Source organism: Schistocerca serialis, chromosome 11, assembly GCF_023864345.2.
Source record: "Schistocerca serialis cubense isolate TAMUIC-IGC-003099 chromosome 11, iqSchSeri2.2, whole genome shotgun sequence".
Taxonomy (NCBI): domain Eukaryota; kingdom Metazoa; phylum Arthropoda; class Insecta; order Orthoptera; family Acrididae; genus Schistocerca; species Schistocerca serialis.
The window spans coordinates 67952538-67979403 of record NC_064648.1 but is presented as its reverse complement, the minus strand read 5'-3'; the positions used below and the strand labels follow the sequence as shown (position 1 = coordinate 67979403).

General features: G+C 43.2%; 1 protein-coding gene across 1 annotated transcript in view; it reads left to right on the top strand.

The window, feature by feature from the left end:
• Positions 1–333: 333 nt before the first annotated feature.
• Positions 334–26866, top strand: part of LOC126426852 (dnaJ homolog subfamily C member 11) — a 133899-nt gene continuing 107366 nt past the window's right edge. Inside the window, exons 1-3 of the mRNA XM_050088873.1 lie at positions 334–482; positions 654–783; positions 18876–19008. Coding sequence (XP_049944830.1) covers positions 417–482; positions 654–783; positions 18876–19008 — 329 coding nt within the window. The 5' untranslated portion in view covers positions 334–416. The remainder of the gene's footprint in view (positions 483–653; positions 784–18875; positions 19009–26866) is intronic.

Below are 26866 nucleotides of genomic sequence, written 5' to 3'. Positions count from 1 at the left end.
ACACACCGTTCACAGGCATAAATTATTACAACGTCATTCTTTTTTCATTTTTTTATTGATAGGTTTTGTTAACAAAAGGATTTTCCCCTGTTTCTGCAACACTAATTCGCTTTATGCTGTTTCTTTTCATTAAAGGATGCGGAGTTCGCTTCTATATATGCAGCTCCAGTGCGTAAATTCATATAGTGTGATTTTCTAGCGCTAGTCTTTAAATTTGATGGTTTGCTTTGCCACAGGATGCTTTTGGAAAGATGAGGTACATCTTTACTTGAAGTTATGTTTTTACCTGACTGAAAAAAATAAATAACTCCACACATTTCTTTACGAACTGCAGTGTACTCTGTCTCTCTCATGTACCCTGGTCACGTGATGCCAAGAGCGAGAGGCAGTTGTTACCATAATCTTGCGATTCAATTATGGATGATGAAAGTGATGTTTTGATCGAAGAAGATTATTACTCGTTTTTAAATATACCAAGAGATGTAAGTCGCCTTCTTTGTTTATTTATTTGTGTGTTACCGATTTATGACTCCTTGTACTGAAGATTTGGCTTTTAGTGGCTTGCACAGTGGTTTTCGACAGCCGGCGAGGTATTTTCGGACAGTGACGAAAAGATTCTAATTTGTAGTCACTTACGTCTAATTTTTTTCCAGGCTACGAACGAGCAGATCAACAATGCCTACCGTCAACTCAGTCGCATGTACCATCCCGACAAGCATGTGGATCCGGAGAGGAAGAAGGAAGCAGAAATTCTTTTCAACAAGACTAAGAAGGCATACGAAGGTAATTGATTTGCTATTCTGACAGTTTTGGCGGATGCTTACATCGAGAATCGTGTGTATTCGCAGGTTACAGTAACCACCAAAGCCTACTTTCAAATACCTCACCTCGTACTGTACCTGAAAATGTGAAAGAGTGCTTCGACATGTGACCTTACTAGGTGAGGTTTTAGAATTGTACGCTCAACCGCCGTTACAGGAACTTGGTTGGTGGTAATAAGAAATGTACTGGATAATGTCTACAACCAGTGCCCTCAGATTTCGTCCATTGTAATCAGTGGCAATGGTTCTGTACAGTAACAAACTCCCCTTGTGGGTGACGTATCCCAATTTGGCATCTTGTGTTTGCCACAGAAAGCTTTCTGCTTGTTCCAATGCTCAAGTGTTTGTACTTATGTGACAGTTCAGACTGATAAGACAGATTGGTTTCAGATACTGTAGTTAGGCAATCCTTGATGTTTTCTTCCGGTTATGTACATAACATGGTATTTATTTATTTTTTGATTCAGCTGCCACTTTTGCAACGCAGAGTGATCTTGAATTTCATGATAATTTTATTTCAGCTTGCCCTCACTGTGTACAATTAAATCATCTGCAAGAGGCTCAGGGAGTCGAACAATTGTCCCTGCCAGACGTTTTGAGTTTATTGTGAACTCTGATGGTTCTATCGCACTTCATAATGGTTTGCAGAGTTTGGTTTGTGTTTGCTGAGTAGTTTTGGATCCAATCCCATATCTGTTGTTGTATTCAGAAGCACTTACATTGGGTATTAGACTGTGATGTAGCCATTTATTGAAGCCTCTCCTGATGTTAAGTAACAATGTGAATGTATGATCTTGCTGAATCAGTGTGGATTCCAAAAAAGAAATTGTCTGGTCTCCATTTGTTAAATTTGTCTGCTCATCACATAAGCACAGGACGTGTTTCATGTGTCTATAGCAAATTGATGTCAGTGTGAGAAGTTAATTGCTTTCTGCATCTATAAGAGAACTATTCTTAAAGGTTGGACTGACTTGCACTTTTTCCAGTCATTCATTTATTCCAACAAGCCATAATAGTCTGGGAAAAATTTTTATTGGGGACCATGCATGTTTGAACCTCAAAGTGTATGTTGATAAAGCATGTCACAGCAACTCCTGGTAACTTATGGTGACAGAACAGCTGATTTGTGAAGCCAATGATGTAATGATTGCATGAGAAATATGTCATTTAGTGCACTAGGTACTAGAACACAATCACGTTGAATTTTGACAGAAACACTCTTTCTTTGTAGAGGCAAATACATAAAAACACATAAGAAATAATCCAACTCTGTTTTCATTACGTGTTTGCTGCACCTTACTGTTTCCGTTATTGATATATATACTGCAGGACTCTGGATGCACGTAGACAGAAAATAATGAAAAATGAAACTGTCAGCTTCCAAGCTGACATAGATTTCTGCCAACACTATAGGTAAATCTGTTATCTCAACCAAGATTTTGCTTTCACATTCGATGGCTTCCTCAATTCTCAGCCATATTGGCATCTTCCATCCCTACTTAGACCTTGGACTATGCTGCAGATCAGTCTGACACCCGAATATAGATTCTGCCTTTGAGCTGAAATCATTTATAATATTTAAGTGCAGATAGTGCAAAAGTTCTCTTTATATCAGTAAATTTAAAAATAAACCCTTAAGGGGCAAAAGCAGAGAACGAAGAAAGCGCAGTTCACCCAGCACAACTGATTCGTATAATTGTCCCTAGAATCAAGATACATTTTTTGACATAATAGGCGCAGATGTGCAAATATATCAATAACGAAAATATTAATATGCGATAAAACAGAATGTGGAGGAAAGTCAGTAGACAAAATTTTGTATGTTACAAGCATGAAGATATCTCTAGTAGGATCAGTAATAGAAGATCCATGACAGTTACATTGGACTTGGTGCAGCTGGTTTGTGCATCTACCTCAAACGGTCACATTATATGACTTTGTATACGTCTCTATGGCAACGCATCATCTTGTCACAGCTCTGTAGATGACTGTTGTTTTCGCCTGTAACTGTTTCTGCTTTGTACTTGAAAGGTAGTAACCACACTGCCAGCTGAGAGAGATCTTCTTTCACTGACTCTGCTATACTTTTTGTTGCCTAACACATACACCACAGGCTGCTTCCTACTTGTCACGGACGCTTGTTGCCAATATCTGCTCCGAACCGCAAACAAGCTTGAAGTGTGGACAGCCCTTTGTAATGTTTAGCCAATAGTTTTACTCGAAGAGGTACCAGTCCTGTAGTTTTCAAATTAAAGCTAGATGTTCATTTCTTTACTGTACCACAGCCACGTGCTTTGCTGTATATTCAACACTAGTTGACACAGCAGTGCTTTAAAGTTTATAAATGTGTATGGGAATTGGATTTACATCCCCCTCTCCGTCTGTACATCTCTTATTCCATACTCTATCCACCTCCTCCCTCATCTCACTGCCTATATCCTCCTTCATCTTTTGTTAGTCGTTGTTGTATGTTTGTGTGATGCGTTAGTGAGCGTGATGCGTTAGTGAGCGTGATGTGTAATGCAATCGAAAAAGGGTTTACCTTTAAAGTTCAGTGAAAACCTTGTTCTTCAATAATATTCACCCCAAATGATGTCATTTGGAACAATCTACTGTACTTTGGTATATTCTGCAGCAAAAGCTTCAGTTGAGGTTTGTAGCCAGAAAGCAATGATTCTGGTGGCAGTGTCAGTTGCGGTAATTTTACCTTTCTGCTTGAACAATGTAATCCTGGCAGTTCATGTCAAAACCTCAGAACATAGCAATGTTCAAAAATATTGTTCATTATACCCAAGTTGAGCAATACATCCACGATGTAACTGATTGTTGGATTGTATCTGAACCCCAAATGTTCTGTTCAAATTGTCACATTTGGCCATCTGTTTCGTCAACATTGTGAATTATTTTGTGGGTAAGCTCGAACTGAGCAAGTCGAACTCAACTGTATCCATCATTATGGATTGCGCTTGACAAATTCTTATTTGATTTGCCACATGATGCTGCCTCGCTCTTTGTCAGTCTTATTGACTCTGCGATTATGTATTTGTCCTGCATTGTGTGTAGGCTGACCATTAATATGACATTGGTGGCATTTCTTTCCAAAGAAATAAACCATGAACTGAAACCAATTTAAGATTTGCAACACACCAGATTACCACGCACTGGCTTCAGTTCATCTTTGCAACACACCAAAGATACAGTTGCCACCAATAACACACTGAAATGCCACTTTCAACTGTATTCTTTTTCATAAAATACCAACAATCAGTGAGGTATTTGTTACTGTTATGAAAATGTGACAGCAGAACTGTCAAATGAACTGTCACATCTTTGATATTTTCATACAAAAATGTCATCCAAATTTTTGGACTTTTCCTGTGGATTTTCCAAAAAAAATTCTTTCATACAAACCTTATTCTGACAATTACGAAAAGGTGAAAAAATCAGCCATGTCTGTCAAACTATTCTCATATAATGATCCTTCATACTTGCAGCAATTGATTTTTGTTTATATAGATTTGGAAGATCTCCATTTCATCTTATCAGTGTTCATTGCTTGTGTGCAACTTTCATCCCATTAACTGTGTGAAACTGACAATTTCGCTCAGGTTAATTTTTAAAATAATGTACAGGCATCAGTCAGCCACTACTAACAATGTTATTTATTAGGAACAATTAATGTTGTTGCTAGTACATAATGCGAATGACAATCAAACAATTAAAAATCTGAGGTGGTAAAATAGTCTATATTAAAACTGAGTGAAAGCTCAAATCTGCACTAGCTGTTTTTTGTGTTTTTTACTGTATGATGACCAGTTTTATACCCTGAAGGTATATCTTCAGGTCATATAAAAAAGGTTGTTAGTAGAACATTGTTTCTGTTTTCAAACTGACAGGTGCAGCTTCAGACAGCTTTTAACATCTAAAATTATATTGTGCTTTTCATGTGATGTTTGCTGATAATGATGTAGGATCCTTAAGCATGTAAGGAAAATGAAATATAGTAGTCATTTTTTCTTGCAGTGTGTTTTGCTGCAAGGCACTACCACTCCAAGGAATAGTCACTGCAGCCAATGAATGTCATATGTACAGCATAACGTAATGTTAAATGTGAACAGCAGTCTGAAGATAAATCTGTCAAGTCGAAACCAGTAATCTGATATTTGTTCCTAATAAATACTATTATTAACAGTGGCTGGTTGCTATTTTTACTTTAGTGTAAGAATGAAGCTGCATTTTTACAGAAATAGTCTCACCACATCAGTTTTCGATAAAATAGCATGAAACTGTAGCAGTCAGAGTTGTTGTTGTGAAAGTGTTCTAGCCTGCATGGCCCCGGTCTTAACGCTTAGGGGTCTGGCCACTTAGAACAATACCAGGCCTAGGAAACTGGCCATTTATGCCATTATTTAAAACATTACTGGCACATATGTAATTACCATATCTTCAAGAGCAATACATATTAAAAAGACAAGCTTAATGATTTGTTTCTCATATTTGTTTAGGTTTTTTGATACAGTACAAATTGTAAAATAATGCTGACAGAAAGTATACTTATCCTTCCAAGAAAAAGGTACAAGGTGGTTTATTGGACAATTTCTTCCTCTTGAGCTTCCAGAATTTCTTATGCCCTGAAGAAACATAATGTATTTGTAGCAGAATTGCTGCAGACTGCAAAACTTGACGAACACTCTCACAGAATTATGTCACTGTGACCATATCAGCTCAGCCATTCGTGACAGCAATTATTACGTTCACTTATATTTCTTTTAAAATAATTCTAGAAGTTGAAAACATATGGCAGCACCAAAAAAAGTGACAGGTAGCGAGATATCTGTACATTGTTCTCGTACGAAATGAATCAAGTTTTCGAGCGATAGATGTCCTGGGCCTCGAGAAAATTGTGGGCTGACCTATACTTGGGGGAAGTCTTTTTTAATACAAAGTTGTGGCCTGAACTGTACTTGGGCTTGGTCTGCAAAGTGTTAAGTATTACTGTTTTGTCATCTTACTTATTGACAAACCTCTCTACCACCACTCAATTTAAAGCAGTCGCAAAATAACAGTGTGATGTCTGTCTGTCTCTCTCTCTCTCTCTCTCTCTCTCTCTCTCTCTCTTTCTTATTATTTTTTATTTCTTATGGTGGTTCAGTTCTTGTTTTCTCTCACAATCTCCCTCACCTCCCCCCCCCCCCCTCCCCAGCCTTTTTGTTATTTCCTTTATTGTTAGTGATCTGTTAAATTTTTGTGCTCTCTCTTTAATAGGAGAGGGGCAGGGGAGTTCTTTTTTGACCTGCTCTCTCTGTATATTTTGTTTGCTGCTTTTTGTGCTTCTTCACTGTTATATATGTTTCCTATTCATTATGTATGATAGACCAGTAAATATGCCATCACATACAGGAAACAGACAAATTGTTCATAGATTTGGATATAACTAAATTATAAACATTTACAAAACATTATAGATGTAATTGATAACTGTCCAGCGCGTAACATATAATTGTGTCAGAATGTTTCAGGAACATGAATTATTTTAACCACTGTCAACAAAACGACTTCATACTCTGACTCACTCTTATTTTATAATGAAAGTCAGAGCATACAGAATAAGTTCTAAACTTATATTTACATTATTGCTCTGTAAGTCATGCTTAAGTGTATGGCAGAGGGTTTGTGAAACCACTTTCACTCTGTTTCGCTACCGTTTTACTCTCGAACAATGCGTGGGGAAAATGCACACTGAAATCTTTCCATGTAAGCTCTGACTTCTCTTATTTCATTACAATGATAATTTCTCGTATTTTGTTACAATGATTATTTTTACCCATGTAGGTGGTTGTCAAAAAAAATATTTTCGCATTCGGAGCAGAAAGTTTCACGAAAAAATCTCTCTGTCAGTGAAAAATGCCTTTGTTTTAATGATTGCCACTCCAACTCGGATATCCTATCTGTACCACACTCCCCTATTTCGTGATAATACAAAGCAAGCTGCTCTTCTGTGAACTTTTTTTAATGGTCTTCATCAGTTCTATCTGCTAAGAATTTCACACTGGACAGCAGTACTCTAGCAGAGTACAGACGAGTGTTGTGTAGGCAGCTTCTTTAGGTTCTCAATCATGATTCCTCACCCAGATCAATCAACCATGTAATCAGATACTGAACGAGAGTGGCTCGAAGACCTCTCGAGTAACAGAACGCAGAACTCTGTCCTGTGCGGCAAGTGTTCATCAGAGGCGAGGGTATCGTCAGTAGTACCCCCAGGCAAGTGGGACTGGACCATCGTCGCTCTCTGTATTCGGTACATAAATTATGTGGCGGGTAGGGTGAGCAGCCTGACTGTCGGCTGATGACACTGTAGGAGGATAAGGGTGACTCGGAGAGAATTTCTATTTTGTGTGGTGAACGGCAGCGTACTGTAAATGTAGAAAAATGTAAATTAATGCAGATGAGTAGGAGAAACCATTCTGTAATGTTAGACTGCAGTATCAGTGGTGCTTTTCGACACAGTCGCAACTATTAAATTATCTAGCCGTAACTTTGCAAAATACTTCAAAAGGAATGAGCGTGTAAGGTCAGTGTAGGGAAGGGTAATGGTTAACTTGGGTTTATTGGGAGAGTTCTAGGAAAATTTAGCTCATCTATCAGAGTGGCAATTCCCTTCTGGAAAAAGTGGAACCCTCAGAGGACTACATTTTACCTGGAAAAATCAGGAAATCCAGGAATTTCATAAAATTTGGGGGAATTCTGCATCTTTAATCTAACATTGAAATTGAGTTTTATAAATTGTAGATTTTAAAATACTTAATATGTCAAAATGTGTTAATTATACGAGTATTATTCCATAATCATCGATGTTTAAAAACTGCGGTTAAACTACCCTTTATGGTGGTATATAGCTCACCTGAGAGGAAAGAAGTCATTATTCTGGTATGCTGCCTATCTCCCTCCCCGTCGCTCACCATTAATTTATGAGGATCTTCGTGACACCGACGCCACCTTCCTCCTCACTGCCCGAATCATCGGGGAATTTTTTTTTCCCAAGTTTGAGTAGTAACCCTGATCTGTAAAAGTGATTGTGTATAGAACACTTGTGTGATCTACTCTAGAGTACTACTGTAGTATTTGTATACGCACCAGGTCAGATTAAAGGAAAACACCGAAGCAATTTGGAGGTGTTTTGCTAGATTTGCTGCTGGTAGGTTCGAACAACACACAAGTGTTGCAGAAATGCTCTGTGAACTTACATGGCAATCCTTGGATGGAAGACACCTTTGTTTTTGTGAAATGCTATTGAGAAAGTTTAGAGAATAGGCATTTGCAGATGACTGCAGAAAGATTGCACTGCCACCAGTATACATCTAGTTTAAGAACTGAGAAGACAATTAAAGATAAGAGAAATTAGGGATTGTACAAGGGCTTATAAACTGTCATTTTTCCCTACTTTTTACTTTCGAGTGGAACAGTAAAGGCAATGACTAGTAGTGGTATGAGGTACCCTCTGCTGTGCACTATATGGTGGTTTGCAGGATATGTACACGTAGATGTAGCTATCAGTGGCTTCTGTATGTTGCAATTGTAGTGTCTACATGTGTCCATTATCTCTAAGAACAACTGAGACACAATAATGAATGGGATACTGAGCTTCACAAAATGAAAAGAGTCAACATCATGTGTCAGATATTATATGTTTGTTTATATTTTGCGTGTTTCCAGTTTGTATATAAAAACACACAAAATAGTTACTATTTAATGCATACACTTACAACTGTTTCAGCCATTTGTTTAATCTGCTTATGCAATTTATTGTACAGTGTGTGTGTGTGTGTGTGTGTGTGTGTGTGTGTGTGTCTTGCTTTTGCTTCAGAGTAATGGGTAGAACTGTTTGTTCAGTACTTCAGTTTTTCTTATTCTAAGCTATGGTTTGGTGCATGAATACTTACAATATTTTTAGAACCTCCTTGTTTTCAAACATACCCTTACTTTTACTTTGTTAGTTTTCTTGTGGCCTTTGTTGTACTTCAAAATTTCGAATTATATTGTGTTAGGAGACCAAATTGTTGGCCACTGTTGTTCAGGTGGTGAAATTTTTAACAGTATTAACATACATAAAACTATCCTATCTTTCACAATTAGCAGGTCCTGTGTTGGGGAGGAAAGTGAGAGCTATATTGGTTAGGTTAAAAAGGAAAGGGCAGTCGGACACCAGGATGTGATAGATATATGTTGGGTTTCGGCGGTGGTGGCAGCATCGGTGGTGGTGGTGGTGGTGGTGGTGGTGGTGGTTGTCATTGTTGTTGTCTTTTTCCCTTAGTCTTCTTTCTTTTCTCATTTCTTTCTTTCCAGTAGTTTTTCATTCTTTCCCTGTGTTTTTGTCTTCTTTATTCTGCCCATATTATCCATGTCTTTCTCTTCGTTTTCACCTGAAAGCCCCTGAACCTTTTTGCTTTTGATCTGGTGTAATGGTACTTGAATTACGTAACCATTACGGCAGCTCACCTGAACCTCTCGATACCAGCAATATTCTACTGTATTTCTGTAAAGTAGTTAACGTATTTCTGAGACAACATTCAGATTTGATTTCATTAATGTAGAGGTTCTTTGATACATCGATATGTTTATGTTGCAATGATATTATTCTTATGTGTATTCTTTCTTTTGTCACTATGATCTTTGTCGTACTTGTAACTCTGATTTTTGGGCGCGTAAGTGATTATTAGTTTGTTGTTAGAGTGTCGGACCTTCAAAAAGTCGAGTCTTGATCGTCATGTTGAAAAGACGCATATTGTAGTCAGCTTATAAAATGTGAACGTTAACAGTGAGGAAGATGTTTTCAAGTATGTTTTGTATTGTGAAGTGATGTTTTGTGTGTTACGTGATATTGCAGCAAAAGTAATAAAAAAGAAGTGTAACTTAAATTCGGAGTGCTGATTACTTTTTTTACATCACAATTGTCCTGCAAAAGTGCAATCTTCAAGAATGGTTTGTGAAACACATCTACAAAACTTTTGAATATAGCAGAATAAAACCCAGGCCTCTTTGCATCTGAGCTTGGAATCATCACCACCTAGATTTTCGACGATTGAGCCACGATTTTACGAGACCAGCATGGGAAACACGAAAAGATGAGTGCCTAGTTTATTCATTATTACATGAAATGACTTTATTAACTGTGCTCTAATGACACCTGCCACATAATAACTTTGTTGTTGCCCGAAAATGCAGTATTTAGCAGCGTGAGCAACATTACAATCATTATTAAATTTTGACCTTTGTTGTGGTAGGGTTGTTAGACTGGACTTTTCTCTTTTTCCTATTTCTTTCTCCATTATTTCAAATTCCCGAAGTCTGGTTTAACTTCTTTGAGTCACATCATTGATGTTTTTAGGTTTCTATCAAAAATTTAAATTTTTTTGTCTTCGAGCCTCTCTAGGTGTCCATAGAATAAAACTCTTTGCTTCCTCATTTTGTCTAATATTCATTATGTTCTTTCATAAACTTGTTTATAACTTCTTACTTCAATTTCCCATCCATATAGTTTGCTGCCAAGAATTTCCTTACTATTTTCCTTTCCTTCTTTTCTGTTTCACGTAATTATTTGGCTATATTTAATAAAAGGCTTTCTGAAGCATAAATGCAATCTAGTTTAATGACAGTGTTGTCGTGCCAAAGTTAGACACTTGTTGATAAAGATTTCTTAACGTATAATGTTTTTGTTGATTGAAAAGCCACATCCATTTTTGTTGCCATTGCTAAGTTATCTTCCTTATCCAAATCATTCAGTTTTATTATTTCATGTAGACATTTAAATGCTGTTACTCTTCTTTTTCCCCATCATTAGTTTCTATGTATTTCATTTCTCCCTTCATGTTTGTCATGTACTCCTTTTATTGGAAATATACAGGGTATTGTAAAATGATGACCTTTCCCAACATAGGTTCCTGTCCTCAATTTGTTCCTGACACCCTCTACATCCTCTCAAAGTCTGTCGATATTTTGTAACACCCTGTACATATATTGAAGCTTTATCTGCACTGTTGCATTTTCTGTAAAAGCCACTCAGTTCTCATTTTCTTTCAGTAATGTTTTAATCCATATTCTTCTGGTCTTTTTCCTACATCCCCTAATTTTTATTTATTTATTTATTTATGTAGTGTACACAATTGAACACAGTGGGGCGATCCATCCTCTTGTCTTACATCTGTTTTGGTCCCAAAGGATTTGGAGCTATCATCTAAATATTTAATTTTGTATTTGTTAGTGTGTCTTTTATGTTTACAACTGATTTGTGTTGAATAATTTCTTTGAATAACTTCTTTTCGTAAATCAAATCATATGCTTTTTTGAAGTCTGCGGATGTTATATAAATTCTTTTGGCTCTTGTTTCTGTATATCAGATTATGAATTTCAGATTTTCACACCACACAGAACATCCTTTTCTAAACCCTATATGGTGCTTTCCTAATTGTTGCTCCAGTTGGCTTTTCAGCCTTTCTTGTAATGCTTTTCAAAGAATTTTGTAAGCCACTGGTAGGAGGGAAATTCTCCTAGTTGTTGTTTCGAACATAATCTTACACTCATTTACAGGCTGTGCTCAGCCTCTGCCGAGTTTTCAAAGTTCTTGCACTTTAGTGACACTGACATTCAATACAGCAATTGACAATAGTCCATATAGACTGTCCCACATAACAGCTACCACACCACCAAGGAATGTTATTCATCCCTGGCACTCTCAGACTGAGATTATCTTGGTCAAGTCCTAACATTCCTTAATGCTACTGGATGGGTGAAAGACTGGTCTGCTTGCTTGCCATTTTAGGACTCTACCTATTTTAGTAGTTGTTGCACCACAAAATGGAAGCTGTACTGTGTGTTGACCTTCCTCACTTTGTTAAGCAGCATCACGTCTCTGCTTCCTTGACAGCATTGACCTCATATAATGCACTGAATACCTGTTCTGTCTGAACACTGTTACCACATGATTAATCTTGCACCTGCAGTCATCTTGTACAAAATAGTCCAGGCTCTGTGTATTAGGGTGTTCAGCAAAGCTCTCTTCCGAGTTGGATGGTAAAAGTTACACCAATTGAGATACAGATCTGTATAAGTCAGTTTTCAATACACTGAGTACTTTTTTATCCAAATTTGTCTTTGGTTAGAATTGTGTGCATTTTGTACTAAAGTAAACAAACTCAAAATTGAGAAATCAGTAAATGAAAACAGTAAATAGAGTATTCGTTCATACTTTACACCATTTTATACACTGTTCTGCTATTCTTGTACTCCACTCTGCCATGTAAGCCTACTTTTCCTGTTCGATTTACACCACGTCTGTATTTCTGAGGGCTCACAAAATGGAGGTACACGTTTGTGCCCTCACTTTGTGTTTGCCACCATCAACTCGCAGTGTAATGCATTTTTACTCCTTCTTGATGTCTCTACTGTCTTCAGTGTGGCACTCGCCTAATAGCTGACCATTTCAGTAACACTGTACATGACTCAACACTGTTGTCTCAATGTTCACAGTTATGATTAACTATGTTTTCTTCCACCTCTGGATGCTACCTGAAAATATCCTATGATGCAACTCTTCTGATACAAAAACAGTGTTTGTGTGGCAAAACAAGCAGTGAGAACAATCACAGGCATTACAAACAGAATTCCTGCTGGCCATACTTCAAAGAACTAAAAATACTAAGAGCACACTTTCTATCTATTAAAGCCTGTCTCGGATAAAGTGCACTTACGGTGTACCCGGATCTTTCATTGTATGCAGTAGTTTGCAGTACTTTTTCCTTGGTTGTAGTCAATTAAAAACGTTCAATCTTATAAACTTCTTCATCACAGAATTTGGCTGTTTTTTTTTTTTCCAAATATGTTGCTATTTTCAGGTTTCTGGTTATGTTGGCACATAATAGCATGGCTTAAATTGCTGGGAATGTAATTATCAGGAATGAAATTGATAATTTTGGTTGTCACAAATGTCACATTGTTTTTTCCAGAGTATTTCCAAGGAGGAAATTAGGGATTAGGGTGGGACCTGAGAGCACAGCTTGAATTGCTATGAGTAAAACAAAATAGCCGCTAACTTCATCTGCGAAGCATAGGAAATTACAAATGAGTAACGTGACTGGCTACTCACATCGGGCTGGAGAATCATCGTCAGTGGATGTACGGGTTTAAAGTTGTTTGGCGCTAAAAGTGTGGTCATCGGCACTGATTCGCAAGATTGTGGTATTGGTGTATGAGTAGTACCTATTGTTAAAACGAATAGCAAAGGCCATACAGCTACAGCGACAGTCATAAAAAATTTTGCATACAGTCTGAAATATGGCATCCCGGCTAAGACACAAGTTGAAAATATGGTCACTATTTTTTATTTACTTAAATTTGCCATATTTCGTGACAGTACCTTTTCCGTTAGACGTTTGCAAGGCGATATTAGTCTTGGCTTCAGTTGTCTAAGTATGATTCCACAATGCATCTTTGTCGGTTGCAGAAAAGATGTGGTTCAACGTGTTTGCCTCTTTTTGGTGTTTAAAATACCATTTCTTCAAATGAAATTTCTTTTTTACAGTTAATACAAAAAAAATAGTAACATAATTCAAAATTATTTATGACGGCGACCTTCACATTGTTCTTCCGTCAACACACACCAAGAGTTAGCTGTCGACTGACTATAGTCAAAGACGACTCCAACGTCAAAGTTTTACACAACACACAAGCTTCCACTTGTAATCAGTCTCTTTCCTATTCTTCGATACATTTACTAATAGTAATCAATATGCTTTCACTCTCAAAAACAGAAGTAAATTAACATATAATAAGACAAATTATAATAAATTCTGACAAAAAATATGAGAAAACATTTACAATTCGGTATCGGCAAGTACGGTAAAAATAATATCTCCCAGACCCATTACAAGTCTCTAGTATATCTCTTCATCATTTTCACACATTAATGGTATTAATAACACAGTGCATGGCGTTAAGATGGCTGGCCTGGTTTATGTTTATGTTAAATGTCAATTAAAAAGCAACTTTAAAGTAAGTTTTTATTTTCTTGTTGAATTCCTATAATTCTGTCCTTAGAACTATACTACTTCAGGAATAAAAATACCCCTCAATTTTGTATGAAAAAATTGGAAAATTGCCCACAGTTTGAGGGTTAAGCTCCTGTGGTCAACCGTAAGACCAGCCGTGTGTTTAATTTGTCTTCTTTTCAGCCCCCGGGTTACAGAACTTTTCTCAAAACACGGCTTCGGCACCATTACCTTGCTACATTTTTTCATAGTCCAATATTGTGTGTGCTATTTCTAATGCAGCTACGGGGTTTTCATATCACCATTGCCTCAGTCACTGTCGGATCGGGTTCTCGTCCGACAGATGGAGTTGTAGTGCCTGCCCCGGGCAGTCTATTGGCTCGTTTATTGCCATCAATTACTGCACGACTACGGACCCACAGCAGGTTTACCCTGCCGCTTTCCCCTAACCTCACAAAGGCTTCCTGGCATTCTGCAACAGTCTGTGATCGTGTTGCAGGCCCCGATTGAGATATCAGAGTTCTTTGGCTGTCTGAAGAAGTGTAGACACAGTGAACCTCATAGCACTTACACAGCTCATCTACCACGCTCACTCTGATAATGGATAACTCCGCCTGGAATTCCGTGGCCACCTTACCTAGAGTGATTGCTCTGTCCGGTCTAGACTGTACCCGAGCCCCGGCCCCAGCTCCTCCGTCAGTTTCTGACCTGTCGGTAAACTTTTACTGCCTCGTCTTCTCGTCAAAAAAGCAGTCGAAGACTTTCAGGTAGCAGCTGTGCCTCCCACAGTTCCATCCATATCCAGGAGAATGGAGTCCTGCAGTGGCCATTAACGATCGAGATGCTGCTGTCGGGCCCTCTGTCTCTCCTTCTCTGTACGCAGGCAACTTCTGCATTTCCTACTGCCGCTCCAGTACGGGCGTTGCAGAGTGTCGCCTACAGGGAGCCATCCACGAGGTGCAGTCGTGGGCTCTAGTCCACGGCTTCCAGTTTTCAGCTGCAAAGTTCGTTGTCGTACACTTCTGTCGGCGTCATACTGTTCGTCCGGACCCAGAACTTTACCTTCACGATAGTCCGTTCACTGTAGTGGAGACATATCAATTGTCAGGACTGCTTTTCAACGCTCGATTGACTTGGCTTCCTCATCTTCGTCAGCTTAAGCGGAAGTGCTGGCAGCACCTCAATGCCCTCCGTTGCCTGAGCAACACCAATTGGGGTGCAGATCACTCTACGCTGCTGCGACTCTACAGAGCCCTTGTCCAATTCCGAATTGACTATGGGAGTGTGGTTTATGGTTCGGCGGCACCCTCAGCGTTGCATTTACTCGACCCTGTGCACCACTGCGGGGTTAAATTAGAGACAGGAGCTTACAGGACGAGTCCGGTGACTGGCGTACTGGTGAAGGCAGGGGTCCCTCCTTTGCAAATCAGACGTGCACAGCTGCTCGCCAGTAACACAGCACACATTCGTAGCTCTTCTGAGCATCCGAATTACCGTCTCCTTTTCCCACCCGCGGCAGTCCATCTCCCACATCGGCGGCTCAGGTCGGGGCTGACGATTGCGTTTCGTGTGCGGTCCCTTCTCTCCGAACTGGAGTCCTTCCCTTTACCACCTCTACTTGCGGTCCGTTCTCATACGCATCTACGGTGTACACCTCAGCCGCAGATTCGTCTGGACCTTTCACGTAGCCCTAAGGACTCGGTTAACCCTGTGGCTCTCCGCTGTCACTTCCTCTCGATTCTTGACGTGTTCCGGGCCTCTGAAGTGGTTTACACCGATGGCTCGATGGATGACGATCGTGTCGGCTTTGCCTACATTCACAGTGGCCATATTGAACAGCATTCCTTACCCGATGGCTGTAATGTAGTCACTGCAGAGCTGGTAGCCATTTCTTGTGCACTTCAGTATCTCCGTTCATGCCCTGGGGAGTCTTTTCTTTTATGTACTGACTCCTTGAGTAGCTTGAAAACTACCGACGAGTGCTACCCTCGTCATCCTTCAGTAGCGTCCACCCGGGAGTCTATCTGGAACAGTCCAGTCGTTCAGCGGTTTCGTCTGAACCCCTGGTCGTGTCTGGATCCCACAAAATGAACTTGCTGACAGGACGGCCAAACGGGGTATACGGAAACCACTTCTGGAGATGGCCACCACCGGAACTGACCTGCGTTTGTTATTATACCGCAAGGTTTTTCAGCTTTGGGAGACGAAATGGCAAAGTCTCAGAACGCACAACTAACTGTGAGCCATTAAGGGGACCGCGAATGTGTGGAAGTCCTCGATGAGGGTGTCTCGCAAGGACTCCGTGGTTCGCTGCCGGCTCCGCATTGGCTGTGCCTGGGCGACCCGCGGCTACCTCCTGCATCGTGAAGACCCACCTCAGTGTCGTGCAGTGCCCGGTTGACAGTGGCCCATATTCTTATGCTCTTTCCTTGTTTGGCTGCCCTGCGACTTCATCTTCTGTTACCGGACTCGTTACCATTGATTTCGACAGGCAACGCCTCATCGGGTGATTCAGTTCTATGTTTCATTCGTGAGGGTGGGTTTTATCATTCGATTTAGCGCATGTCCCATGTCCCACACTAGTGCTTTAGGGTGGAGATTTTAATGTGTTGCAGGCAGGCTGGCTTTTCCTTTATATTTTCGTGGTCGGCCAGCCACTGTAATCTGCTTCCTTGTTTTACTCTCTTCTAACTGTTTCTTGCATCTTTGTTGTTTTCTTGTTCTCTTTTGTTCCTTTTAGTGTTCGTTGCCTTTTCTTCGTTCTTGTGGTCTTTCCTTTCTTTCCGTTTTGTGTTATATGTCTCGTCTGTTTTATTCTCACACTTGTGGCATTGTTTTATTAGGAACAAGAAACCGATGACGTTGTAGTTTGGTCCCTTTCCCCCTCTTTTAAACCAACCAACCAACAGCACCAGATTTGAATCTGGTGGCCAAAATTGGAACCAATTTTTATGCAGTGTAAATCGATTCTGCATTAACAGACACGAATATCTACAGAGTTTCGATGCCATATGACAATTACAGCCCACTCTTTACCTCTGTGAATAGCAGCAGTTTAATTATAACTCCTCAGTATTCGTCTAGAGTGTAGTCCGGTACAGAAGTGAAACGAGATGGTAACTGGGAAGATAAACGAGGAAGAAGAGAACAGATGCTTTTGGAATGGTGTGCTGCAGGAGAATGCTAATGGTTAGATGGGCAACTTGAGTAACTTGATTACAAATGGGGAGAAAATAACTTACTGCTCAACTTGACTAAAAGAAGGTAATGGTTGGTAGAACAAATTGGGATGAGAGTGTATATTCCCTGGGAAATTGGGAAAAACCTCGGAATTTTACATTGTTTTAGTTTTCAGTTAATTTTTGTACATTTGACTGGTAAGAACTGATATTCTAGCAAAGAATTTTGCTTTACCCCACTACTACAGAATAATACTGCAGCAGTAAAACATAAACAAGAGAATAACGCAAAAATAAAACTTTAGTTGCAAAGAAAATGTATTATTTACAGTGACAAAACGGTGTACACACAAGCATCTACAAACAGCAGAATGTGTCAAAGACAATGCGATACTTCGTAATAACAAACTGCTTTCGATGCATGTTTTAGTAGGCTTCATTTTGATGAACGTAGTGTTACAACTGTTTACATTTCTAACAGGTTGTGGGAAAATATTGTGGATGGTGATTTGAGAAGCATTATTTTCAGTTTCCTTTTACGCAAGATGAATTGTTACATGTGAGAATGTGTGATGAATGTGTTAGTCTCAATCAAAACTTGAAACACTGAGGACCAGCCATTTAGAAAAATTTCGGGCCAAGAAGACCAGCCATTTATGCCATTATTTAAAATTTTAGTGGCATGTATGTGTTTGGTGTATCTTAAAGGGTAACACATCTTATAAATGGCCAAGCTTCAATGATAGTTTTTCATGTTTATTTTAGCTTTTTCATCAGCTACAAGTTATGCAAAATAATATCCTAAAAGAAGTCAAAGTGCACGATATAAAATGTATTTGACCAAATAATCCACAAAATGTTTGGTCACGGCAATGAAATTTGTCAGTAATATTCAGCTGCTGCAATTTAAACTGTGGCCTTAGGATCCTGCCTACAACAGCCTCAGGAAATAAAGCAAAAATTTTTGATGACCAATATTATATGTGAAAGCTTAGCTTTTCTTGTTGCAATGCTATATGTGTTTTAATTTGAACTGTCAACTTTTCCTAATTGTGTGTTTGTGCTACTTAAAAATGATGTTGCTATTGGCTGACTACATCACGTGTCCTATGCTCTTAATATCGGCTGGTGAGATCACGTGACGTGAGCTACAATTGGCTGAAAAAAGCACGTTGCATTGTTGATTTCAATGCTTTGGAAGCTACCGTGCTGTATTTGGTGGAATTCATGCTTATATGTTGGTAACACAAAAATATGCCGCGTAGATGTTGCCACGTATCAAAAATCTTTCCAAAATTTGTTGTTATGTGCTGGGTTTTGTATTCTAAAGTGTCAAAGTCTTAAGACAGTGTATAAACCCTTCACCATTCGCAGGATTGAAAAGTTATTGTAGCTCCGAGGCAAAGTATATTGTCATTTAGTGAGGGCAAGATGTACTTTCACCTGGGGGAAAAAGTGCATTTTTAACTAGGAAATTCAGGATTTTTTTTTCTCGTCTGTGTGTACACCCTGGGATGCATCAAGATGGTATCAGTTTGGAAATGGCAGGCATTTGCAGTGATAAAAATTGTAGAGGGAGACTTAGCAACGAATACAATAAGTGTGGGCAAATCGCAGTAGTTACGCACAGATTAAGATGGTTGCACGGGATATACTAGCGTGGACAGTTGAAACAAAACAGTCGTCAGACTGGAGACCGTGACAATAGTGTGATACACTAAACATGACTTTTAATTTTTAATGTAAAATTGTGTTGTACATCGCTTAGTTGCAGTTATCAAAATCGCTATCGCGTACAGGGCCAGTGCTCGACAATCGAACAAATTGTGTTGCAGTCCTGAGCGACCCCCACCAGCGGGCTATCTACGACACGCTGGGCACTCGGGGGCTGAAGGCTGACGGCTGGGAGATCGTGCAGAGGACCAAGACGCCACAGGAGATCCGGGAGGAGTATGAGAGGCTTGCCAGGTGAGGTACATTCCTCGGTGCACCCGCATCTCGCCACCGAATGGAACAGTGCGGCAGGAGGTAAGGAGGTGGTGCTGGTGTCTGTGGAGATGGCGTACAGGGCAGGAAAGTAGAGTGATTTCTAATTGAAATTAGTATGGGTACTTTCCAAACCCGAGTTGCACTGAAAGTATTGTATCAGGGTAGTCAGGTAGATGCAGTATTTCCTGATTGCCAAAAAGCATTTGACTCAGTACCACACATACGCTTATTGTCAAAAGTACGATCGTATGAGGTAACGAGTGAAATTTGTGACTGGATTGAGGACTTTCTGTTAGGAAGGGCGCAAACCTTATCTTAGATGTAAAGTCCTCGTGAGATGCAGAAGTAACCTCAGGTGTGCCCCAAGGAAGTGTGTTGAGACCTTTGCTGTTCATCTTATATTAATAACCTTGCAGGTAATATTGATAATAACCTCAGATTTTTTGCAGATGAATCAGTTATCTGTAATGAAGTACTGTCTGAAATAAGCTGCATAAATACTCAGTCAGGTCTTGATAAAATTTCAAAATGGTGCAAAGATTCGCAACTTCCTTTAAATGTTCAGAAATGTAAAATTGTGCACTTCACAGAGCGAAAAAACATAGTATCTTATGACTGTAATATCAGTGAGTCAAAGTTGGAATCGGACATCTCGTACGAATACTGGATATAACACTTTTTGGATGTAACACTTTTCAGGCGTACGAAATGGAATGATAGCATAGGTTCAGTTGTGGTTAAAGCAGGTGATAGACTTTGATGTATTGGTAGAATACTGGGGAAGTGGAATCGGACTGCCGAGCGGGATTAGCCGAGCGGTCTAAGGCGCAGCAGTTGTGGTCTGTGCGGCTGGTCCCGGCGGAGGTTTGAGTCCTCTCTCGGGCGTGGGTGTGTGTCTTTGTCCTTAGCAGTTAAGTCCCATAAGATTTCACACACATTTGAACCTTTGCAATCGGACTACAAACGACATTGCTTAAAAATTACTTGTACGACCAGCTCTAGAATATTGCTCGAGCGTGTGGGACCCGTACTAAATATGACTAACAGGTGATATTGAATTTGTACAAAGGAGGACAGCACAAATGGTCACAGGTTTGTTTGATCTGTGGGAAAGTGTCACAGATACACGGAATAAACTGAACTGGCAGACTCTTGAAGATAGACGTAAACTATCCCGAGAAAGTCTGCCAACTGTTTAAAGAACCAGTTTTAAGTGACGACTCCAGCAACACAGTACAACCTCCTAGTGTATCGCTCACACGGGGATCGTGAGGATAAGATAAGAATAATTACAGCATGCACGGAAACATTCACTCGCTTATTCCACACTCCAGTTGTGAATAGAATGGGAAGAAGCCCTAATAACTGGTACAATGGGACATACATTCTGCCGTACGCTTCACTGTGCTTTGCAGAATATAGATACAGATACAGGTGTACAATTACACTGGTGTGGAAAAATGTAAATATCGCGTCATGTGTCCTTCACAAATAATGTAAGTTGATGAAATGTGGACCATATGTTTAAAGAACTGTTACAGTATAGTACAGAAGATAACTGATAGAAATGTGCGATGACGTGAACAGAAATGATACTTTTATTCAAAAACGACAATTAAACTAAGGTTGCTGCTATTTGATGGTCCTCCGGACATTACAGAATTTGGGATGTGTTTCTTAATACGGAGTGTGATCACCACAAACAGCAATGTCTTGTGTGCAGTGCACTCCCATGCTAACCCTAATGTTCATAAGGAGTTTTGGGGGGAACAAGGTGGGGGGAGGGGGGGGGGGGGGGATGGAGGGATGGATGCATGGATGGTTATTGCAGCACATCCACATGGACCAGTGACGACCCAGTAGTAGTCAATCATGTTGGTCCCCCCTGCGAGTCCGGGGTAAGAATAGGCCCGAGGTATTCCTGCCTGTCGTAAGAGGCGACTAAAAGGAGTTTCAACCGTTTCGGCCTTCCATGTGATGGTCCCCCTTGGGGTTTGACCTCCATTTTTCAAAATTCTACGGAAGTACGAGCCTTTTGGGGAAGGACACCTTACGTGGTGTACCACTGGTCCTAAGTGCACTAAGACCTTGGCACTCAGCACTGTACCGGCGTTGTAACCATGCCTGCTATTCCTCAAATTGGGCCTAAACGCCTGATGGGTTGTACAAGTTACGCCCATAGTGCGTCCCCATCTGCACCAGCGATCATGATGGACTTTCCATGGCACCAGAAATCCAGCACGGTAGCCAGCCCATTGTGGTGGGGTCGTCATGTACCCTCTAGGTTGTAGCCCCCTGACAACTCAGGGATCGTACTGCCAATACCTGAGCTGCACCCTCCCCACATCGGCCAAGGAGTAGATGCCCGTCTCCTTGGGGCATCAGGACTCCCGGCAACGGTCATCCTGCCAGGTGGCCCTTGCTGAGGCTGGGTGGCGCCCGTGGGGAGAGCCCCTGGTCGGAGTGGGTGGTATCGGGGCGGACGTTTCGCAGATGAAACGTCAACACGTATCAGGTCGCTCTGCGGCCGAGTCTTTCAAAAGAAAAGGTACCGTTTCTAGTTCTGGTTCTCCTGCCCTTTCCCCCTTGGCCACTCCCTGGGAGGAGGGACAGGCCCGCCGGCTTGGGGCGAAGTACTTCCGCCGCTATTTGGTCTGTTCTCGAACCGATGGGGGGACGTTTGCCACCTCCAAGCCCATGTTCTTTGTTCAGCACATTGAGGACATCTTCGGGGAAATTGAGGCTCTCAGCAAGATGCGTTCGGGGTCCGTTCTTATCAAGACCACCTCCGTCACACAGTCGGCAGCGCTCCAGGCGTGCGACCGCCTAGGGGACATCCCAGTGTCCATTGTCCCGCATCTGGCACTAAATCGGACGCAGGGGGTTATTTTTCATTGTGACCTCCTGCTACAATCTGATGAGGAGCTCAGGGCCAACCTGGAGCGCCGAGGCGTGCATTTCGTCCGGCGAGTCCAGCGCGGCCCCAAAGACCGTCGCATCGACACCGGGGCCTTTATCCTCGCCTTCGAGGGGGACGTTCTCCTGGAGAAGGTAAAGGTGGTGTGCTACCGGTGCGACGTGCGATCTTACGTCCCACCTCCTATGCGCTGTTTTCGGTGTTTGCGCTTTGGGCACATGTCGTCACGGTGTGAGGCTGAGCCCCTTTGTGGCGATTGCGGACGTCCTCTTCGTGGGGAACATACATGCACCCCACCACCTCGGTGCGTTAATTGTCCTGGCATCCACTCGACTAGATCCTCAGACTGCCCCGCATATCACAAGGAGAAGAAGATACAAGAACTCAAAACTTTGGATCGGCTCTCTTATTCTGAGGCCAGGAAGAAGTATGACCACCTCCATCCCGTGTCATTGACCACTTCGTTCGCCTCAGTTGTGTCCACTCCTTCCGCGGTATCCTCACCCCTATCCTGTCCCCCTCCGCCTCCTCCGCCCATCAGGGGTCTCTGCCTCCGCCTCCCAAATCCCTCCCTTCCAAATCCTCCTCCCCCGTGGCCCCCACCCCCTCTGCCCCAGGGGCCACCCTTCCTCCTCCTCCTCCTCCTCCTCCCCCTCCCCCCACGCAACCTGAGAAGCGATCCTCTTCTCAGGCATCCATCGGGGAAACGTTCCGGACCCCAGCTTCCGAGGTCCGGCGTTCCAAAACGGACCCCGCGCGTGAGGACCTTCTTCGGGTCCAGCCCACCATCCCTGTGCCTCCTCGGCCTTCCAAGAAGGCCTCAAAGAAGTAGTCTCTATCCCCCTCTCCACCCCGGCGCGTTTCGTCTGACGCTCCATCCGTGAGTCGCTGCTCCCGGCCGTCCTCAGTTTCGCCGGGACGCTCTGCTGCCAGGCGCTCAGCTGGCCTCTCGTCGGCAAATGATGCTGCCCCTCCTACACAACCAGGGACAGCGGCCGCAGCTGGCGACGAATCGATGGTACCGGATCCGCCTCCCGTCGGTTGTAGCGTTGTTCCCTCGCATCCTGGCTCTCCGCGGCCGTCGAGGTGACCAGCTCTTCCCTCGTCTCGTTCCCCCAACCTTTTGACTAGCGATGGCGTTGTTTCATTGGAACATAAGAGGTATTCGATCTAATCGGGAGGAATTACAACTGCTCCTCCGCCTGCACTGTCTGCTCGTCCTTGGTCTCCAGGAAACCAAGTTGCGCCCGACTGACCGTATTGCCTTTACCCACTATACCTCAGAGCGGTATGACCTCACCCCTGTGGACGGTATCCCAGCTCATGGTGGGGTCATGTTGCTCGTTCGGGACGATGTCTATTACCATCCCATCCCATTGACCACCCCACTCCAAGCAATAGCTGTCCGCATTACTCTTTCTGCTTTTACTTTTTCAGTTTGTACCATCTACACTCCACCGTCATCTGCTGTTAGTTCAGCTTCCCCTGCCGTTTTTATTGTTTGGCGACTTCAATGCCCATCACCCCCTTTGGGGCTCTCCTGCATCCTGTCCAAGAGGCTCCCTCTTGGCGGATGTCTTCAACCATCTCAATCTTGTCTGCCTCAATACAGGCGCCCCGACTTTCCTCTCGGACTCTACTCATACCTACTCCCACTTGGACCTCTCGATCTGTTCTACCACTCTTGCCTGTCGGTTCGAGTGGTATGTCCTTTCTGACACCTATTCGAGCGACCACTTCCCCTGTGTCGTTCGTCTCCTGCACCACACCCCATCCCCACGTCCTTCGAGCTGGAACATACCGAAAGCTGACTGGGGACTTTACTCCTCCCTGGCGACCTTTCCGGACCACGATTTTCTCAGTTGTGACAGTTAGGTCGACTACCTCACGGCTGTTATCATCAATGCTGCCGAACGTTCCATTCCTCGTACTACCTCTTCTTCACGTCGCGTTTCCGTCCCCTGCTGGAACGAGGCTTGTAGGGACGCTATCCGTGCTCGACGACGTGCTTTACGCACCTTTCGCCGCCATCCTACGTTGGCGAATTGTATTGGATACAAACGACTCCGAGCGCAATGCAGTAGAGTCATCAAAGACAGCAAAAAAGCTTGTTGGGCCTCTTTCACCAGCTCCTGTAACAGTTTTACTCCCTCTTCCGTCGTTTGGGGTGGCCTGCGCCAGCTGTCGGGCATTAAGGCCCACTCCTCGGTACCTGGCCAGACCTCAGGTAATAAGGTCCTTGTTGATCCTGTGGCTGTCTCCAACGCCTTTGGCCGCTTTTTCGCGGAGGTTTCAAGCTCCGCCCATTACCACCCTGCCTTCCTTCCCAGGAAAGAGGCAGAAGAGGCTCGGCGACCTTCCTTCCACTCGCTGAATCTGGAAACTTATAATGCCCCCTTTACTATGTGGGAACTCGAATGTGCGCTTGCACTGTCCCGGTCCTCTGCTCCGGGGCCAGATGCCATTCACGTTCAGATGCTGGCACACCTTTCACCGGCGGGCAAAAGCTTCCTTCTTCGTACCTACAATCGCGTCTGGACCGAAGGTCAGGTCCCCATGTGTTGGCGTGATGCCGCCGTTGTACCTATACCCAAACCCGGGAAGGATAGACACCTTCCTTCTAGTTACCGCCCCATTTCTCTTACAAGCTGTGTCTGTAAGGTGATGGAGCGCATGGTTCATGCTCGGTTAGTCTGGATTCTTGAATCTCAACGGCTACTTACTAATGTCCAATGCGGCTATCATCGCCGCCGCTCTGCTGTTGACCACCTTGTGACCTTGTCGACATTCATCATGAACAACTTTTTGCAAAGGCGCCAAACGGTAGCCGTGTTCTTCGACTTGGAGAAGGCTTATGATACCTGATGGAGAGGAGGTATCCTCCGCACTATTCACAGGTGGGGCCTACGCGGTCGCCTGCCCCTTTTTATTGATTCCTTTTTAACGGATCGAAAGTTTAGGGTACGTGTGGGTTCCGTATTGTCCAACGTCTTCCTCCAGGAGAACGGAGTGCCTCAGGGCTCCGTCTTGAGCATAGCCCTTTTTGCCATCGCGATCAATCCAATTATGGATTGCATTCCACCTAATGTCTCAGGCTCTCTCTTTGTCGATGACTTAGCGATCTACTGCAGTGCCCAGAGAATGTGCCTCCTGGAGCGCTGCCTTCAGCGTTGTCTAGACAGCCTATACTCATGGAGCGTGGCAAATGGCTTCCGGTTCTCTGAAGAGAAGACGGTTTGTATCAACTTTTGGCGATATAAAGCGTTCCGTCCGCCATCCTTACATCTCGGTCCCGTTGTTCTCCCATTCGTGGAAACAACTAAGTTTCTAGGGCTCACGTTGGACAGGAAACTGTGTTGGTCTCCACATGTCTCTTATTTGGCGGCCTGTTGTACACATTCCCTTAATGTCCACAGAGTTCTTAGCGGTTCATCTTGGGGAGCGGATCGCACTGTCCTGCTTCGCTTGTATCGGTCCATAGTCCGATCGAAGCTGGATTATGGGAGCTTTGTCTACTCGTCTGCTCGGCCATCCCTCTTACGCCGTCTTAACTCCATCCACCATAGGGGGATACGTCTTGCGACCGGAGCCTTCTACACTAGTCCTGTCGAGAGTCTTTATGCTGAAGCTGCCGAATTACCATTGACCTACCGGCGCGACGTACTGCTGTGTCGGTATGCCTGCCGGCTGTTGTCTATGCCCGACCACCCCGCTTACCAGTCCTTCTTCGCCGATTCTCTCGACCGTCAGTACGGGTTGTATGTCTCTGCCCTGCTGCCCCCCGGAGTCCGCTTCCGTCGCCTGCTTCGACAATTGGATTTTGCCCTCCCTACCACCTTCAGAGAGGGTGAGAGCCCAACATCACCTTGGCTCCAGGCTCCGGTTCATATTTCTCTCAACCTCAGCTCACTCCCGAAGGAGGGTACTCCAGCTGCAGTGTATTGCTCACGGTTTGTCGAACTTCGTGCTCGACTTGCCGGTCACACCTTTATTTACACCGATGGCTCCAAAACTGACGATGGTGTCAGCTGTGCCTTTGTCGTCGGGGCCGCCACCTTTAAATACCGGCTCCTCGACCAATGTTCCAGCTTTACGGCCGAGCTTTTTGCTCTCCATCAGGCCGTTCAGTATGCCCGCCGCCACCGCCATTCATCGTACGTACTCTGCTCTGACTCACTCAGTGCTCTTCAGAGCCTTGGAGCTCCCTATCCGGTCCATCCCTTGATTCAACAGATACAGCAGTCCCTCCATTCTTTCGCTGCTAATGGTTCTCCTGTCAGCTTTCTGTGGGTTCCCGGACATGTAGGAGTGCCTGGGAATGAGGCTGCGGATGCTGCAGCCAAGCCTGCAGTCCTCCTGCCTCGGCCAGCCTCCCATTGTGTCCCGTCATCTGACGTTCGTGGGGATGTATGTAAGAGGCTTGTGTCGTTGTGGTGGGATGCTTGGTCATCCCTCCAAGAAAACAAGCTCCGGGCAGTCAAACCGCTCCCAACTGCTTGGACAACCTCCTCCCGACCATCTCGGCGAGAGGAGGTCCTTCTGACCAGGTTGCGGATTGGGCATTGCCGGTTTATCCACCGCTACCTGCTCTCCGGTGACCCAGCCCCGCAGTGCCCTTGTGGTCAGGCATTAACAGTGTGCCATGTTTTATTGCCGTGTCCCCGTTTTAGTCAATTTCGTGTTGTCCTGTCCCTGCCATCTACTTTACCAGATGTTTTAGCTGATGACGCTCGAGCAGCTGCTCGTATTCTGCGTTTTATAACTTTAACTGGCTTGTCCAAAGACATTTAACCTTTTTACTTATTTTATGTCCATCCTTGTCAGGTCCATCTGGTGTCCCCCCCTTCCCCTTGAGTTTTACTAGATTCCATGTGCTCTAACAACAGTGACTGGGCGCTAATGACCTCAGCAGTTGAGCGC